Source organism: Mauremys mutica, chromosome 4, assembly GCF_020497125.1.
Source record: "Mauremys mutica isolate MM-2020 ecotype Southern chromosome 4, ASM2049712v1, whole genome shotgun sequence".
Classification (NCBI taxonomy): Eukaryota; Metazoa; Chordata; order Testudines; family Geoemydidae; genus Mauremys; species Mauremys mutica.
The window spans coordinates 22314576-22334172 of record NC_059075.1 but is presented as its reverse complement, the minus strand read 5'-3'; the positions used below and the strand labels follow the sequence as shown (position 1 = coordinate 22334172).

The window sequence follows — 19597 nt, the reverse complement described above, 5'->3', positions numbered from 1 at the left end:
TAGTTTCAGCATTTTATTGCAAGAGGGAGGATACTCTGTTACAATAAAAAACTTAGTGTAGGTTAACAAACTTGTTCAAAATATCACATTCCTCAGGATATAACTTGTGTTGATGCTCTTTTGTCCTAGGTGCCGGTGAATTTGCTACGTGCTGGTCGTATCTTTGTGTTTGAACCTCCTCCTGGTGTAAAGGCAAACATGCTGAGGACATTCAGTAGTATTCCTGTGTCTAGAATATGCAAGGTGAGGTGATGGTTTCTGTGTAGTTATGGGGAACTCAGAAACTGAAAACTGTTTATGAAAGTTTCTTTTTAACTTCATAGCTTTCAGTTGGTTTATCATACATTAAACTGTTTTGCCTTTTGATATTACTGTAAAGCAACCAGCTTTTCAGAGGCTTTCACTTTACCTTGATTAAAACATGCCTGGCATGTAAGGAAGCAATCTGCTAAGCTTTTTGTGATCTGATACATTAAAACCTGGAGATACTGTGTTTACTACACATTCACCAGCACTGTAGTAAACCAGGTTTCTTTTTTAATAAATTCTGACCACTTTGGTTTTAGTGTGGAGAAATAATGCATTTTCTTTTTCCCATCCTAGTCTCCAAACGAACGTGCTCGTTTATATTTCCTCCTTGCCTGGTTCCATGCCATTATTCAAGAACGTTTGCGATATGCTCCCCTGGGCTGGTCCAAGAAATATGAATTTGGTGAATCTGATCTGAGATCTGCCTGCGACACAATAGATACATGGCTGGATGATACAGCAAAAGTAATTGAATTTTTTGCTCTTTCATAATCTTGGTTTAAATACCAAGTAACTTTTGGATTACTTGTGGTTACTGTTCAACGAAGGGCAGATTAATCTGAAACACTGACAAGATTAGTTGGAAGCAAGCAATATCCAAAACAAAATATCAAACTGTTTGTTTGATTTTTGGCTTTCATTAAACTGTCCAAACTTGATTTCTCTATTTTTATGGGGAATCTTCACATTCTAATTAAATTGTCTTTACTGTCAGGGCCGCCAGAATATTTCACCAGATAAGATCCCCTGGTCTGCTCTGAAGACATTGATGGCACAGTCTATTTATGGAGGTCGCATTGACAATGAATTTGATCAGCGTCTGCTAAACACTTTCCTGGAGCGTTTGTTTACCACTTTGAGCTTTGACAGTGAATTCAAACTGGCTTGCAAGGTCGATGGACATAAGGATATTCAAATGCCAGATGGAATCAGGTATTTTTTCTGCCTCAAATTTCAGTTTGTCTCACCTTAGTAGCTTGCTTTCCTTCTGAGAAGCTGGACTCTAAGTTGTATTTTTTGGCATTGGTATTTAGCCATGCAGTGTATTCCTGGTCGCCTATTAAAGTGTGAGATTATGGATAATTAACGTAGTTCAATTTACTGCCAGAACTTTCACTTGCAGGCGTGAAGAATTTGTCCAATGGGTTGAGTTGCTGCCAGACACACAAACCCCATCCTGGCTTGGTTTACCAAACAATGCAGAAAAAGTTCTTCTCACCACACAGGGTAAAACTTGTATTTGACTTTTTTGTGTGCTTACACGTTATGTAAACTTCAAACTCTTTTTTTTTTTATTTTAAATGCTTAAAATAGATGAGGCACAAGTATCTTTTTGAGTAACGCTAAATAGCAAAGTTACAAGTATCTCAATGTGTATTACCTATATCAGCCTCCACAAAATAACTAATAAATGCCTATGAATTCTTAAGGTTGAAAGTAACTTGTTTAGAATTTCATCGGTAGACAGGAAGATACTATGCAAGTGAGACTCTGACTTTTAGTTCTAGTTCTAAGGAAGGTTACTCATGTTTAATAGTATACTTCAGAATTATTTTTAAATAAGTGGCAATCAAAGAAGTGTTAAACATGCATTCATGGATTGCATTTAAAACTTTCCTTGTACTGATATCACAACATTTTTGGCTTTGCTTCCTTTTATTCTTTGGATCAGGTATTGACATGATCAGTAAAATGCTGAAAATGCAGATGCTAGATGATGAGGATGATCTAGCTTATGCAGAAACTGAGAAGAAGGCAAGAACAGATTCAACTTCAGATGGGCGTCCATCCTGGATGAGAACACTGCACACCACAGCCTCCAACTGGTTCCATCTTATCCCACAAACTCTAAATCATCTTAAACGAACACTGGAAAATATTAAGGTGATGATTAAGATTTCCAAATACATATTTTGGTCTGTAACAGAGTAGGGGTTATGCAAATGTGGGTGAGGTATCCTACTCGATTGCAGCCTGAAAATGGTCTCTCTGGATCCAAGTAGTGTAGCAGACTTTGAAACAAGACATTGTTTCCTTTTCTTTGCTGCAATTCAGCTTAAGAAATTATGACAGAGTAACACTTCCATTTGCTTGGGAAGGTATCATGTAGAAGAGTTTTTATTCTTAGTCTCTTGCTTCCTAAACCAGGGGTGCTGTAAGTGCAGCAACATACGCACCACATGTCTGATCACTCAAGTGAACTGAAGAGTGTATGCTCAAAGGTAGTATCACTGGTTGGTCTCATTGGAAAGCTGGGTAGTAGCTAATACTGAGGCTTCTGCTAATTGGAAGTGGGGAGCCATAAAGCTCTGAGGTCTAGTATGAGAGAGATTGTTTTACAATCAAGAGAGTTTATGGAAAGTCTCAGTTTCTAGGTTGTTGAATAATTCAGATGTGGATTTATATAAAACTTTTCGGTTTAGATCATGTTATGGACTTGGGCTCTGGACATAGATTCAGAAAGGAATAGGAATTTGTAGTAATCAGGACAAACTGCAGCTGGCAGCTTGCACACTGTGGTTGCCACCTGCAGTTGGTGTCAGTAGGGAATGAAGTTCTTGCTTCAGTTCCCTTAAACTACCGTCTGTGAGGCAGCTGCGTCTTTGGGGTGGGTGGAGGAAATTACTGCATTGTAAAAAACACATTATGGTGAGGCCTTAACAGCTGATAATACATGTGGGATTTGGGCAGCCAACTAGTGCCCTTCAGTGTTGCAGGGCTACAGTTAGTTTTCCCACCAGAAGATGCTCATCTTGTTGTTTCCTCACTTTTCTTGCTTAAATAAGGATCCGTTGTTCCGATTCTTTGAGAGAGAGGTGAAAATGGGGGCCAAATTACTTCAGGATGTCCGTCAGGATCTTGCAGATGTGGTTCAGGTTTGTGAAGGCAAGAAGAAACAGACCAACTACTTGCGTACACTAATAAATGAATTGGTGAAAGGTATGTGACTTCAAACAGGCTTCTCTTTTTAAAATGCTTTCCCAGCAATCCCATTACATCAGTTGATGTCGTCTCATTTCCAGCACTGACCAGGTAAAAGAAACTATTTTCTTTTCTTTTCTTTTTTCTTTTCTTTCTTTTCAAGCACTATTCTTGCCTAATACAAAATTCTGAAAGTCAAAATGGTGAGGTTGGTCCTGTGACATATATGAACTGCAGTATTATCAACCTAAGCATTCAGATAGCATGAGATTGATTGGCTTAAAAATGGAATTTTTTTTTCAAGTCATACTAGGTTTTTTGCCTTTGGGGTTCACTTAGAGATTGGTTTTTAACCGTGTGCTGCAACTGTGGGAGCTAGAAACTATTTAAATGAACGGTGAAACTTTCATGTTACCATCCAGGAGTTGGAGATTTAAGTAAGAGATCTATGTTGTGTGAGTTGGAAAGAAATTAAGAGTTGGCAGCACTAAAACAGAGTGTTTGTTTCAAACTCAGCAAAATCTTACTTTTTGATACCAAACAGCCGGAGCCTGGTGTGATGGGTTTGGTCACAGAGGCCCCCTTGGGACTGTCACCTGATGTGCTGAAATTACCTCTGAGCCTGTTTTCCCTGCCAGCTTGGGACTCCAGAACCCTGCCTTGTTGAGCCAGACATGCTAGCCTGCTGCAACACAGACCCAGGTCTGGTCAACTCCTCCAGAGCTGCAGACTTTAACCAAAAACTGCTCAGCAGGTCACCTATCTCCAGCACCTAGACACCCAGTTCCCAATGGGATCCAAACCCCAAATAAATCTGTTTTACTCTGTATAAAGCTTATCCAGGGTAAACTCATAAATTGTCCACCCTCTATAATACTGATAGAGAGAGATGCACAGCTGTTTGCTCTCCCAGGTATTAATCACTTACTCTGAGTTTAATAATAAACAAAAATGATTTTATTAAGAATAAAAAGTAGGATTTAAGTGATTTCAAGTAGTAACAGACAGAACAAAGTAACTTGCCAAGCAAAATACAGCAAAACACGTAAGTCTAAGCCTAATACATTAAGAAACTGAATTCAGGTAAATGTCACCCTCAAAGACGGTCCAATAAGCTTCTTTCACAGACTAGACTCCTTCTTAGTCTGGGCCCAATCCTTTCCTCTGGTACAGTTCTTGTTAGTTCCATCTCAGGTGGTACCTAGGAGATTTCTCATGACTGGCAGCCCCCCTTCTTCTCCTCTACCCCCTTTTACAGCTTTGGCCCAAGGTGGGAATCTTTTCTCTCTCTCTGGGTTCCCACCCCTCCTTCTAAACAGAAAAGCATCAGGTATAAGATTCTTCCAGGGCTGGCCTGCATGTCCCCAGGAAGGTTTGCAAGTAAACAGAGCCATTCACAACCAGTTGTCCTAGTCAATGGGAGCCATCAAGATTCCAAGCCACCATTAATGGCCCACACTTTGCATAATTACAATAGGACTTCAGAGTAATACTTCATATTTCTAGCTTCAGAGACCAGAATGATAGATACATACAAATAGGTTGAACACACTCAGTAGATTATAAGCTTTGTAATAATACCTTACAAGAGACCTTTTGCATAAAGCATATTAAAGTTACATTATATTCACACTCATAAGCATATTTCCATAAACATATGGAGTGCAACATCATACCTGGTGTTATTGACTGTAAACCAACTTTAAGTACTCACTTGTAACAAAATGATCAGAGGAACTCCAGAAGTTACCCTGGCCTCATTTTCTGTGATCATACATTTGGCCGTATGATGAAAAGGGGTCATTTTGTACCAATACAGTGGAATACGCTGATGGTCGAGATACCGATTTAAGCAGAATTATTGTACAGTGAATTAATAAAATATTCTTTGCCTTATGACCTGAGGATAAAGGTAGTGGTATCCTGTGCAATAACGCCTTAAAATTGGAGTCTTCCATGTCGCAATGGCTTAATTCTAAAATAAGCTGAGACACATTTTGCAACTTGATGTTATATGCTAATGAATTTACTAATGAATGTCTTCCAGGATTTGTTAGTAAGTTGTAAGTCAGACAGTAATTTCTGTTTAAATATTGATCTGCAGAACACATTCTAGAAAACTAAGTAGCTTTCTATAATGTCATGAAACTGTTTGTCTTTCACTTCGTTTACACTTGTACTGTCTGGTCCCAGTTAGGTTAGAACCCCATTGTGCTTGGTGGTATAAAAAAATCTGTTGTAAAACACAGTAATAGCAAAGTGGCTGCCACTGAAAGGGTAAAATTGCTTTTGAAAATCACGTGTAATCCAAATCATACCCATACAGAGCTCTTACCTTGGATACATCTTCTCTAGGTATTCTGCCTCGTAGCTGGTCTCATTACACTGTATCTGCTGGCATGACTGTTATTCAGTGGATGTCTGACTTCAGTGAACGCATTAAACAACTACAGAATATTTCCCAGGCAGCTGCTTCTGGTGGAGCAAAAGAACTAAAGGTATCGGTCTTGCATTGTATTGCCTCTTCTCATTAAAGGCTTTTCTGAAATTCTGAGAAATCAGCATTACAGGAGTCTGCAACTGCTTATATCTAACTGGTAGTGTAAAAAGTATTGAAAAGCTTTAGCGAAGGAGCTTATCAGAAATCTTACCTGGACACCCCCCCCCCCCGCCGTTTCAAATGTGCTATTATGGTGTTCCTGAATGACTTCCTGTGTTTAAAAATGGCCATTTTCCAACCCTAGCTACAGATCATGCACACAGCATAGTTGCTGCAATGGGAAAAAACAGCTAGGCTATGTCTACACTACAGCCAGGATTGACGCTCTGAGATCGATCCACTAGCAGTCGATTTAGCGGGTCTAGTAAAGACCCACCAAATCGACAGCAGATCGCTCTCCAGTCAACCCCCTGTACTCTACCCCCAAGAAGAAGAGTAAGGTAAGTTGACAGAAGAGTTTCTGCTGTCAACACCACAGGGTCTACACCGCGGGGGAACCGGACCTAAGGTATGTTGACTCCAGCTACATTATTCACGTAGCTGGAGTTGCGTAGCGTAGGTCAGCTTACCGCGGTAGTGTAGACATAGCCTTACGTACTGTTCCGTAACTGTTGTTCTTCAAAATATGATGCAGCCATGTATTCCATGTAGAGGGGGGTGTGTGTGTGTGTCCAGAGCACCAAAGCAAATAATTTTTACTAGCAGTACACGTAGGGGCAGCACTCATACCCTGTGACCCTAGCCTCTACTGTGACTGTATAAGGTTGGTGCACCCCCCCCCAAACTCTCTCCATTTCCTTTTCACCCAATGTCAAGAGTACAGACTCTGATGCAGAGGGTGAGTTGTGGAATACACATCTGCATCACATCCAGAAGAACAGAAACAGTTACTTACCTGTACTGTAATTCCTTCAAGTAGATGCAGCCATGAATTTCATGTAGGTGACTCTCAAGCAGTATTTGCAGGAGGTGGGGCTTGGAGTATGTTTAAACAAGGAGTGCAGGATTACCTTCTCAAAGTTTTCATCTGATTTGGATTTACATTAGTGGCATAGTGGTTTTAAACATATGTACACAAGATCCAGTAGCAGCCCTACAAATTCCTAATATAGGAGCATCACTTGGAAATGTCATCACCGTTGCCCGGGCCCTTTGAGGAGGCGCAGTCGGAGCTGCTTCATATGCTGTCATGATATAGGAAGTTATCCACCTTGAGATCATCTGTGAAGAGACTGCTTGGTTTGGTTCATATATGAAACAGATGAGACAAAACTAAATGTTTCCTTTCTTCATCTGTAAAAAGCTGAACGTTGCCTAACATCCAACAAGTGAAGATGCTGCTCATCCGGGGTTGAATTTGGCTCAGGGAAGAACACTGATAGATATATAATTTGTTTCAAGTAAAACTGAGAAACAACTTTAGAAAAAAAATGTATGGTGTGACTGCAGGGTTACTTTGGTTTTAGAAAATTGTGTCAGGATGCTCTGCCATCAGAACTTGCAGTTCACACACGCGCCTAGCAGATGATGTTGCCACAAGGAAAGGAGCTTTCTGACAAAAAGGGAGAAAGAAAGAGGTCAGGGTGAAGAGGAAGAGATATGGGAGGCCAAACCAATAACCTGAGGACATCAGAGAATTGATATTGTCTCTGCCACATTGGAGCCATGAGAATGAGCTTGGCAGGATCCAGTTTCAGCTTGAGAATAACCTCCAGGATGATTGGAATTGGAAGTAAAAGCATCAATCGGGGGCCTGGACTGAGACGCACACCCTCAAGGGCAAAATAGATGGCATTTCTTGTCTGTCTTGAAGAACAGGTCAGAATTCCCAAACTGCAAAGAGGTACTGCAGGATACTGGGCTTTTTAGACCACTTGTAATTCAAGGAGAAACTTTCTACTGAGGGGATCTGCCAGGTAATTTCAGATCCCAGGTAAATGAGAGGCCACAGTGATTGTTTTCATTGATGCAAAACTGCCAGAGTCTGAGCGCCTTCTGACATGGCACACTGGAGTATGCACCCCCTGTCTGTTCACATAATACATCACGGTGATATTGTTAAGGATGTGCACGCTGAGTCTCTGTGTCTGACAGGCACTGTAGATGGCACAAGGTTCCAGGACACTGATTTTCAAAGAAGCTTCCTGTTCTGACCACAGGCCTAGAACTTTCTGTGAACTCAGGTGTGCTCCCCAGCCTATTAAGGAGGCATCAGTGACAGTGGTCCTTGTCGATGGGGACCAGGCAAAGGGAACGCCCTGGCATACGTTCCCTAAACAGTTGTCCATCGTAAGAGTTCAGATAGGCAGAGGAAGTCAGACCAGTTTGTCCAACTGATGATGGTTCAGATGATAGACCAACGTCAGCCATATTTGAAGAGGACAAAGGTGTAACCTGACATATTGGACTGTGTTCATGCAGCAACATGGCCTAGCAACCTCAGGCATACTTAGGCAGTGGCTGAGGGTTGAGACTGCAGTTCCCGACATAGGTGGTGAATAATGCAAAGTCAGTCGGTAGGCAGAAATGCTCTCAAACTCCAGTCTAGCAGGGCCGCAATGAACTCACCACTTAGAGCTAGAATCAATGTTGACTTCCCATTGGTTAGGCGGAGATCTAGACTATCAAATAAGCATAGCGTGAAGTGAACATGAGGACTTCTTCTCTGGACTTGCCTCTCTGTACCCATCATCCAGATGTAGGAAGATATGAAATCCTCTCTTCCTGAGAGATGCTGTCACCACAATCATGCAATTGGTAAAAACCCAGTGAGTGGAAGATGGAGCAAAAGGAAACATGGTGTACTGATAGCGTCCCAACACGGGGGCGGCACCGGTACCAAAGAGGAATTGGAAATTCTCACTGGTGGTATTAAGTGAGACACAATCCTACGCGGTATCAGAAGAGGTGCCAGCACTGAGGTCAAGGGCGGTACTGAAGTTGACAACAGGATCAATTTGTCAGGGCAATGACTGTACTAAAGGGCGCACGAGCACTGGGGAGGGGCCAGGCCTGGCATCTGCCTCAATTCCACAGTCTAGGACATGGGCAGTGCAAGCTGCACTGCCAATAAACCCAGCAGTTGTGCAACCCAGCTAGAAGGTGCCATGGGCACCACTGAGAATGAAGCATTAAAAGCTACAGCACCAGAAAAATCCCTGAACTAGTGGAGTGTCAGGGACTGAGAGGCAAAGCAGGTCTGATGCTGCCTGATATGCTACTAGCATGGAGACAGTCTGCTCCGGTCCTGACGTTATTGGTACTGGACTCAATGAACACCCCCTGGCCAGAATCTGAGGCAATGGTACGGGCTCTTGCTGCTCTCAGCATGGTACCAGAGAGCGGTTAGAACAGTGGTTCTCAAACTTTTGTATTGGTGACCCCTTTCATACAGCAAGCCTGAGTGGGACCCCCCCTCTTATACATTAAAAACACTTTTATACATATATATATTTAACACTATTATAAATGCTGGAGGCTAAGCGGGGCTTGGAGGGGCACTAACAGCTCACGACCCCCTCACAAGTAATAACCTTGCAACCCCCTGAAGGGCCGTGACCCCCTGTTTGAGAACCCCTGGGTTAGATGGACCTGTTCCATTCTGCATGCCAGGAGTACAATGCCAGTTAGCACTCCTCTTAAAAGATGAGGAAGAGTCTCCCTGAGCCCTGGAGTGTAATTCCTCTTCCTCTTGAGTGAAACACCAGCGTCTGAACATGGAGCACAGTTACTTGCTAGTTACAAAGGTGACCACCAATCAGCAGCGTATTATCGCCTAGGCCGACAAACTTGCAGGGGCGGGAAATTTATAATAGCAGCATTTTTGTAATGCTGCGATTCTACCACTCAGCACGCGTACTGAAACCACCAATGACGGCGCAACACCATTTAGTAAACATACTCGCAAGAATCCTAAACGTCGTTAATATGACCGGAAGGAAGAAATTAAGCGGTTCTCAGTTTTGGATCCACGCGCGGTCCCACGCTATAAGCGAAATCGCACTAAATAGACACACGTTCAAGCAAGGGTCCACTGTACTTGTAATTTTATTTATAATAAAACTTGTAAATGTTCAATTATTTTAATGATATTTAGATTCATTTTAGTTCAAAGGAATTTGTTAAAAAAAAACAAAACCGAAAACAAGTTCATATGGAGCTGGGGCGGCAATTATTTCTGGGCCTAGGGGCAGCAACATCATTAATCTGCTACTGCCACCAATCAGACAAGGGCCTCAGCGCTGAAGCGGGCCTCAAAGCCTGCTACAGAAAGTGCTGCTTCCGCCGTAAGTCTCTCACCACCTGAATCTTTTTTTTTGTTTTGTTTGTTTTAAACAAAACAACCCTACAACTGGAGCACCATTCCATAATGTCTCCCTCACTGAGACACAACCAACTCTTTTTGTGTGAGGATGTCCCCACCTCATGACAGATGGGGCTTGAACCCTGGTGAGGGCATCTCACAGGGCAGCCTGCTATTCGAACACTATATTGACACTAAACAAAATCTAAGCTACTGTTATCTAGAACAGAGGTTCTCAAACGTCATTGCACCGTGACCCCCTTCTGTCAACAAAAATTACTTCACGACCCCAAGAGGGGAACCGAAGTCTGAGCCCCATTGCCTTGGGCAGGGGGCCCTGTAACCTGAGCCCTGCCCCCCAGGGCTGAAGCCCTTGGGCTTTGGCTTCAGCCCTGGGCAGTGGGGCTCGTGCTTCAGCCCGGGGCCCCAGGAAATCTAAGCCAGCCCTGGCGACCCCATTCAAAAGGGGTCACGACCCACTTTGGGATCCTGACCCATAGTTTGAGAACCGCTGATCTAGAAGAAATAATGCTCAGAAAACTGAGGCTAAAATGTGAGGTGAGAACAACACTCAGAGCTCCGATTCAAGCCATGGGCAGTGAGAAGGAACTGAGGAGGGTCAGGGCAGTGCTGCCTTTAAATACCCAGGGGAGGAGTCCCAAGGCATGAGCACAACCTCTATCGGTACTGCTAGGCAAAGTTCTCCGCCTTTGGTGCACTGGGCACGTGCACGGAATACCCTACATGTACTCAAAGAAGACAATATCTTATAGCACAGCCTTGTGGGAAATGTTGACACATTTGGAAATTTGTATTTCTAATTCTACTTATATATGTGCAACAGAATTACGAACAAATATTGAACTCTTCTGAAACTAATTATTTCCTATAAAACAGACTTTAGGATTCATAAAATGTTTCTATATGTGTATTTTAGTAGGAAACTATTCCTTTGAGGGTAAATCTTCATCTGAGGAAACATGCCATACGTAGTTTGCAAGATGGTCCATATTTTAGTGCAACTCCTTGTTTAAATAGATATTGAATGTAGCTAAGTGCCATTGCAGTAGATAGTATAAGAAATTTCTAAAACATACAATTCTTTTCACAGAACATCCATGTGTGGCTGGGTGGCTTGTTCGTACCCGAGGCTTATATTACTGCTACAAGACAATATGTGGCTCAAGCAAACAGCTGGTCCCTGGAAGAACTTTGTCTAGAAGTCAATGTTACAACTACTCAGAATGCAGTCCTGGATGCTTGCAGTTTTGGAGTCACAGGTTAGCTGATGTGCTTTTTACAAGGTGGAAGGGAAGGAAATAGGATAGCCCTTAACACTGGGAATTTATCTTCTATAAAAATGCTGGTACGGACCATATCAAATACATAACATCAAGGGGAGTTAACAAGCACAGTGAAAGTTTGATTGCAGTTGCACTAGAAGTAGCATTGGAAGTTAATTTCTATGGGGAATTCTGCATTATTTAAAAACATGTTGATGGAAAACTTTGCTATGCTAGTGCATAATGGTTGAGAATCCTTATGAATGAACATTGTCAGTAGTAATGCAATATGTTAGAGGTAGCGCTCTAATGGCTTTTTTTATTCCTCTAATAGCCTTCACTGTTACCTTTTCTGGAGTATTTTTCATCTGTATAAATTAGGTCTCCCATTTTCACAGTAGGTCTAAATATCAATGACCACACTTTAGATGGGTGAATCTACGTCTGGACTTGAAAGTGGAGTGGAAAGGAAACGTCCTTTAAATGTGTATATGCTTTTCTTTCAGGAAAGACCTCACATTTTCATACTTCTTAACTCATAGGTTTGAAGCTTCAGGGAGCTACATGCAGTAACAATAAACTGTCCCTTTCAAATGCTATATCAACGATATTGCCCATAACACAGCTTAGCTGGATCAAGCAGACAAATGCAGATAAAAAGGCTAATGTGGTAAGTAATGTGGAGGCAAATGTTTTGTCATTCTGTGACTCCTTTCAGTAGTGGCTCATCAGCTTTAAATTCTACTTTCTGGTGCCCTAGAATAAAAATGAGAAAATACCTGCTTCCATCTCATCAGTCTTACATTTTGCGGTACCACAGATGTTCCTTTGCAATATGAGTTTTCGGCCTGGGGGTTACAATTCCTAGGAGTCTTGCAAACAGACCAGTATTGCCACCACCCTCTTTCTTTGTGGCTAGCTGGAGGTATCAAGAAATTTAAACTCGTGTAGCATTGGGTCCTGAGGAGTCTGAACACCACCTTAGAAATGTATTATAAAAAGTACACTTTAGCCTGGCACGCTGGGAGTTCTGTCTTAGGAATACAGTTGATCTTGGTTAGGGGAGGATGGGCAGAGTCCAATATGGAATGTCTCTATTCATAATTTCCAGTGGTGGGGACCTTTGCTGTCTTCCCTTTGACTTTTATCATGCATTCAGCTGTCTTATCCACATTTTAATAAATGCCTAACTTCTTTTCCAGGTTACATTACCAGTTTATCTGAACTTCACCCGTGCTGATCTGATCTTCACTGTTGACTTTGAAATAGCCACCAAGGAAGATCCTTGCAGTTTCTATGAACGTGGTGTTGCAGTCCTCTGCACAGAGTAACAAAATAACATTTTCTAACTGGTAATAGTAGTAAAATTCAGTGTCTTTAATCTAGTCGACCATTGTTAGTTTTAACCTCCCAAGACATGGTTAAGTTGTCAGAAGGATTGGTGTAAAATTGACTTGATAGAGGATGGTGTACTTGAAAGGTGATAGTGATGATTTGAGGAAGAATTGGATATGGTTTTTAGATGGCTCTAGTTACATGTGGCAATGTTTGGTGATTTCTACTACATTAAATAAATTCTATAGCATGATTTGTGGCTCTTTATTTCATTTCTAAAAGCATTGTTCTTGCCATGACTTGCTCTAGAGAATTACTTCCATTAATGCTTTTAAATGTTCAAGGAATGGAGAATAATGGTGAAACATTACCCAGGTCTTCAATAATGAATGATGCTAACGTACTAAGAAACCAGTTTTACCATTTGTGGCACGTAACTTGCAGATCGCCTGTATAAATTGCCTGTAACCAGAAACAAGAATGTAAAAGCCAAAATTAATTCAGTGGAACAAGTTGAAATTGAGCAAATACTGGTTTTCAAAAGGAAGGCAAGGGAGATGTCATGCCAATATTACTGTTACAGAGGAGTGATGAACTGCAAACATTGCTTTAATCTACCTGGAATAGATATGAGCCATCTGCTCTGTACAGTGAACACTGCCCTGTACAGTGAACGCTAACTTTCAGAACAGTTTCATCATCTCCAGTGATACAGTAAGCAGCACAGTGAATATGTGTGAGGAAGTAACTTTCCATTAATATCAACATGCCTGCAGACACTTGAATTTAGATCCATTTGGGATTTTTTTTAATGGGGTATTATTTCCATCTCTGAGAGTGGCGTCACTGACATAAGCTAATAGCTCTACCACACTTATGGCAAATACCTTGAGGTCTCTCTTCTGATTGCCTATGCTAAAAATAATGGTTTTATTCTGGTCATTCCTTAAAAGGACACTTAAAGCTGGCAGACCCAAAAATCTGACCCACCCAACCAAATAGCTTTTGGTTACATAGTAGTTGCTAAAATTTTAAACTCTGCTGCTCTCAAAATACAGCTTTACTAGATTTTTACTTGTTTGGTACCTTTATCTTCAGAAATTTTTAGGGCAGCAAAACAGCTTGCAATTTCTGAATACTGTCCCACTTGATCGATGTTCCGCATGCACAGAATCTGGCATTCCCTGCCTCTGAGGAGCTTTTTGTAGGATGAGAGTCCTGAACATGGATGTTGCCTCTCACATTACTTCCAGTGAAGTGCATGACTTATTTGTGCCTTAAAGCTTACTAGAACGCCCTAAGCCTTCTAAAAGCCTCATCAATGAGACTGGTATTTGGACTGCAGAATGTTGCCACATGGCGTATCAGTCTAAACTTCCTGTGATGGTCAGGTAATTTTAATTACTAGTGCAAATTTTGTTATGCATTTGATATTCAAGAGCTTTGCTGTTCTGTATTCCCATTTGGCATTTGAGACCTCTGAACTCCTGTACACAGGGAAATATGGGACTTAAATGGGCTGATCATGTGGCTGTAAGAACTCAATGAGCTAGGCTTACACAGAGGTACATATGCAGGAGTGTACTTGGGGCGGGGAGGGGAGCACAACCTGCACTGTATTGGGAAACTAGCCCTTAGACTGATGGCACCACATGGCTTATGAGTCTGTGGCAACAGAACAAGTAGCCTGATCCTTGGAGGTGGGGGGGGGGGTGTCTTCCATTGGGAGGGTGGGTAGTATCAGCTTTTGGTGGAGCCTCACTAAGATTCTTATGTGAGGACCTCTGAACCCTGCTGCTTTGAGGGAGGAATGAAGAAAGTGGCAACTTTCTCCAGAGTGCCAGACTTAGAACAAATTACAGGGGGATGATTGAGCTGAATCTCTCTAAAGCAGTGCTCATCAACTGAATAAGAGATTCTAGAGCTCCAATTAAAAAAGGCTTTGAGAGAGGTTCTGTAGGTAGTCTCTCAGCTTCCACTAAAGTAGCTGAGTTGTGCATTCACACCTGCCATGATATAGACCCCTAAACTACATGTGAAAGATCCTTGTTGTATACTTAAACTGATCCTTGCTGTAAGTTAAATGTAGGCCTTGTATAGATAACTAATGAATTTCAGACCACTTGACAGTATATTAAAGGCTATCCATAAATTAGTTCTAAAGAGTATTACCCTACATTTTCACAGGATGATTAAATATGGATCTTAAGGTTAGAGCTCTTCAAAACAGTTTATGTATGGGTAAAGATGGACCAACATGTATTTTATACAGTGAGACCAATCTTTATCTTCTACATGGATACTATATATAGTTCCATTTTTATTACAATTGGTATATTACAGATGTTTTTTATTGTAGTTTAGACTGTGGAGAACAAGTGTCTACCCTAACCTCCCCCGACCCCCAAACAGCCACTAGTTCCTATTTGTTTTTAGCAGTCTCAGCAGGAGAGCCAAAACTGACTGAACATGGAGACAGTATCTATGACCTCTCATCACTGGTCATCCTACAGGACAGGCCTGAGGCATAGTGGGGGCAATGCAGGGAAGCTTGTTCTCTTACAAATAAAACACACACAACTTTTTCTAAAGTGGGGTGTAGTTTTGAAATCTGTCTAAAGGAAAGAGCCTGTAAACCTAGATTATTGAAATAGGTTTGGAGCCTCAGAAAGAAGGAAAGAACCACTTATGCAACAAGACAGGACTAAGGAACTGGATGCATGGGCTGATTTAAGTCATTTTTACAAAGGTCAGTTGTATGTGGAAGAAAGCATGCCTGAACAGGGCAAATATTAAGAATAATTATTTAGGGTGGTGCTAGAGGCAGTGAAATGGAAAATAATTTAATTTAAACTGTGAGGAAGAGCTTCCACCCTGAAATATATAGAGTCTCATGCAGTTGCTGAAGTAAATCAAAGGGTGGGGGAAGTTAAGCCCTCTGATGACACTATTATGGACATGAAATGCGGGAGAGATAGGAGACTGGATTACTTCCCTGCCCTGATTGATAGAGCTGGGCTTGCATGTGTCTAATGACCCTAAAAGTGAGGACCATAACTTTTTTTTTTTACTCACTTATCTATGTTACATGTCTACTAACATTAACAACAAAAATAATCATCAGGAAAAAGCTGAGAGATGTTTAATGCCAGCACTACACTGGCCTCCTGAGCCCATTCCTATTCTACAGGGCTGGATGGGGGTTCTGAATTTTTTCTGTTTAACATGGGGCTAGGAAAGCTCAAAGCCTCTGGTAATTGGCTGAGCCTTAATCAGTGGGCGGGGCATTCACTCAGGCCAGGGCTTTATAAAGCCCCGCACAAGTGACCAGGGGCTGCTAACAGAGAGTTTCGCAAGGGAGTTTAGAAGGGGAGTGGAAAGGGAGTGGAAGTCCCCCGCCAGCCCTAACCCCTTCCCTGTAGTCCCCTTAAAACCTATAAACCAAACCACGTTTCAAAACCCCTTCCTGTAAACCACCCTTCCATTAACTAGGAGACAATGCAGGCAGAAGCCCAGCAGCAGAGTGGGGGCTATCCAGTTTATTGCACTGAGTGTTGCATGTATGATTACCTGCCCTGTGGGCGAGTGGCGTATGTGTGCAGTCGGTGCAAGGAGCTCCTGGCCCTCAGAGACCATGTACGGACTTTGGAGGCCAGGGTGGCGGAACTGGAGGAGGTAGGAGAGGTATGTTGATGAGGCTTTCCGGGACACGGTAGAATTGTCCCACCTCTGCTCAGACAGCTCCTGTGCTGTTGAGGAGGAAGAAAGGCCCAGGGAAGCAGAGCAGTCGATGGGAACAGAGGGAAAACTTCCCATAGTTGTGACCCTCCTTCCAGATGGTGCTGGGGTTGCCTCTCACACTGAGGTTGCCTCTCCGGGGGAGGGAACTCCAGTTTCTAGGAAAAGGCAGGTGTTAGTAATGGGAGATTCAATTATTAGAAACGTAGATAGCTGGGTCTGTGATGATCGGGAGAACCATATGGTGACTTGCCTGCCTGGTGCGAAGGTTGCGGATCTCTCGAGGCATCTAGACAGACTTATGTGTAGTGCTGGGGAGGAGCCGCTGGTCGTGGTACATGTAGGTACCAATGACATAGGGAAGGGTAGGAGACATGTCCTGGAAGCCAAATTTAGGCTGCTAGGGAAGAGACTGAAATCCAGGACCTCTATGGTGGCATTCTTAGAAATGCTCCCAGTTCCACGCGTAGGGCCAGGTAGGCAGGCAGAGCTTCAGAGTCTCAATGCGTGGATGAGACGATGGTGTAGAGAGGAGGGGTTCACGTTCATTAGGAACTGGGGAAACTTCTGGGATGGGAGGAGTCTATACAGGAGAGATGGGCTCCACCTAAACCAAAGTGGAACCAGACTGCTAGCACTAAACATTAAAAAGGTTGTAGAGCAGTTTTTAAACTAGGAGATGGGGGAAAGCCAACTGCTGCAGAGGAGCGTGTGGATCGGACACAGACTTTTCTTAGGGGAGAGTCTAATGATAGAGAATCTCCAGGTTATAGTCAGGAGCAGAGGACTGAAGAGTATAATGTAAGGGCCGGATCAGATGATAAACAGTCACATAAAAAAGAATCTGGCACATCAGAAAAAGGCAGGCTAATAAACAGGGACAAGTTTTTAAAGTGCTTGTACACAAATGCCAGTAGTCTAAATAATAAGATGGGTGAACTAGAGTGCCTTGTGATAAAGGAGAATATTGATATAACAGGCATCACAGAAACCTGGTGGACTGAGAGCAATCAATGGGACACAATCATTCCGGGGTACAAAATATATCGGAAGGACAGAACAGGTCGTGCAGGGGGAGGAGTGGCACTATATATGAAAAAGTGTAGATTCAAATGAAGTAAAAATCTTAAGTAAATCCACATGTTCCATAGAGTCTCTATGGATAGAAATTTCATGCTCTAGTAAAAATATAACATTAGGGATCTATTATCGACCACCTGACCAGGACAGTAATAGTGATGATGAAATGCTAAGGGAAATTAGAGAGGCTATCAAAATTAAGAACCCAATAATAGTGGGGGATTTCAATTATCCCCATATTGACTGGGAACATTTCACTTCAGGATGAAATGCAGAGATAAAATTTCTTGATACTTTAAATGACTGCTTCATGGAGCAGCTGGTACGGGAACCCACAAGGGGAGAGGGAACTCTAGATTTAATCCTGAGTGGAGCGCAGGAGCTGGTCCAAGAGGTAACTCTAGCAGGACCGCTTGGAAATAGTGACCATAATACAATCGCATTCAATATCCCTGTGGTGGGAAGAACACCTCAACTTCCCAACACTGTGGCATTTAATTTCAAAAGGGGTGAACTATACAAAAAATGAGGGGGTTAGTTAGACAAAAGTTAAAAGGTACAGTGACTAAAGTGAAATCCCTGCAAGTTGCATGGGCCCTTTTTAAAGACACCATAATAGAGGCCCAACTTCAATGTATACCCCAAATTAAGAAAAACAGTAAAAGAACTAAAAAAGAGCCACTGTGGCTTGGCTTAACCATGTAAAAGAAGCAGTGAGAGATAAGACTTCCTTTAAAATGTGGAAGTCAAATCCTAGTGAGGCAAATAGAAAGGAGCACAAACACTGCCAACTTAAGTGCAAGAGTGTAATAAGAAAAGCCAAAGAGGAGTTTGAAGAACGGCTAGCCAAAAACTCCAAAGATAATAAAATGTTTTTTAAGTACATCAGAAGCAGGAAGCCTCCTAAACAACCAGTGGGGCCCCTTGACTATCAAAATACAAAAGGAGCGCTTAAAGACAATAAAGTCATTGCGGAGAAACTAAATGGATTCTTTGCTTCAGTCTTCACGGCTGAGGATGTTAGGGAGATTCCCAAACCTGAGCTGGCTTTTGTAGGTGACAAATCTGAGGAACTGTCACAGATTGAAGTGTCACTAGAGGTGGTTTTGGAATTGATAAACTCAACATTAACAAGTCACCGGGACCAGCTGGCATTCACCCAAGAGTTCTGAAAGAACTCAAATGTGAAGTTGCGGAACTATTAACTAAAGGTTTGTAACCTGTCCTTTAAATCGGCTTCGGTACCCAATGACTGGAAGTTAGCTAATGTAACGCCAATATTTAAAAAGGGCTCTAGAGGTGATCCCGGCAATTACAGACCGGTAAGTCTAACGTCGGTACCGAGCAAATTAGTCGAAACAATAGTTAAAAATAAAATTGTCAGACACACAGAAAAACAAACTCTTGAGCACTAGTCAACATGGTTTCTGTAAAGGGAAATCGTGTCTTACTAATCTATTAGAGTTCTTTGAAGGGGTCAACAAACATGTGGACAAGGGGTATCCGGTGGACATAGTGTACTTAGATTTCCAGAAAGCCTTTGACAAGGTCCCTCACCAAAGGCTCTTACGTAAATTAAGCTGTCATGGGATAAAAGGGAAGGTCCTTTCATGGATTGAGAACTGGTTAAAGGACAGGGAACAAAGGGTAGGAATTAATGGTAAATTCTCAGAATGGAGAGGTGTAACTAGTGGTGTTCCCCCAAGGGTCAGTCCTAGGACCAATCCTATTCAATTTATTCATAAATGATCTGGAGAAAGGGGTAAACAGTGAGGTGGCAAAGTTTGCAGATGATACTAAACTACTCAAGATAGTTAAGACCAAAGCAGATTGTGAAGAACTTCAAAAAGATCTCACAAAACTAAGTGATTGGGCAACAAAATGGCAAATGAAATTTAATGTGGATAAATATGAAGTAATGCACATTGGAAAAAATAACTCCAACTATACATACAACATGATGGGGGCTAGTTTAGCTACAACGAGTCAGGAAAAAGATCTTGGAGACATCGTGGACAGTTCTCTGAAGATGTCCATGCAGTGTGCAGAGGCAGTCAAAAAAGCAAACAGGATGTTAGGAATCATTAAAAAGGGGATAGAGAATAAGACTGAGAATATATTATTGCC

The 19597-nt window shown here is 42.1% G+C and overlaps 2 protein-coding genes across 3 annotated transcripts in view; one reads left to right on the top strand and one right to left on the bottom strand.

Annotated features, from left to right (window-relative positions):
- The window catches only part of LOC123369411 (cytoplasmic dynein 1 heavy chain 1-like), an 86896-nt gene extending 73991 nt beyond the window's left edge, over positions 1-12905 (top strand). The window contains exons 69-78 of the mRNA XM_045014979.1: positions 130-243; positions 604-774; positions 1025-1242; positions 1433-1536; positions 1982-2193; positions 3096-3249; positions 5587-5729; positions 11146-11314; positions 11860-11987; positions 12520-12905. Of these exons, the coding sequence (XP_044870914.1) occupies positions 130-243; positions 604-774; positions 1025-1242; positions 1433-1536; positions 1982-2193; positions 3096-3249; positions 5587-5729; positions 11146-11314; positions 11860-11987; positions 12520-12648 (1542 nt within the window). The 3' untranslated portion in view covers positions 12649-12905. The remainder of the gene's footprint in view (positions 1-129; positions 244-603; positions 775-1024; positions 1243-1432; positions 1537-1981; positions 2194-3095; positions 3250-5586; positions 5730-11145; positions 11315-11859; positions 11988-12519) is intronic.
- LOC123369412 overlaps positions 1-19597 on the bottom strand; it is a 37187-nt gene that overhangs the window by 5629 nt on the left and 11961 nt on the right. Inside the window, exon 5 of one of the 2 annotated variants that reach the window (XM_045014988.1) lies at positions 13074-13114. The exons of the other annotated variant lie outside the window; for it this stretch is intronic. Coding sequence (XP_044870923.1) covers positions 13074-13114 — 41 coding nt within the window. The remainder of the gene's footprint in view (positions 1-13073; positions 13115-19597) is intronic. 2 annotated transcript variants of the gene reach the window in all.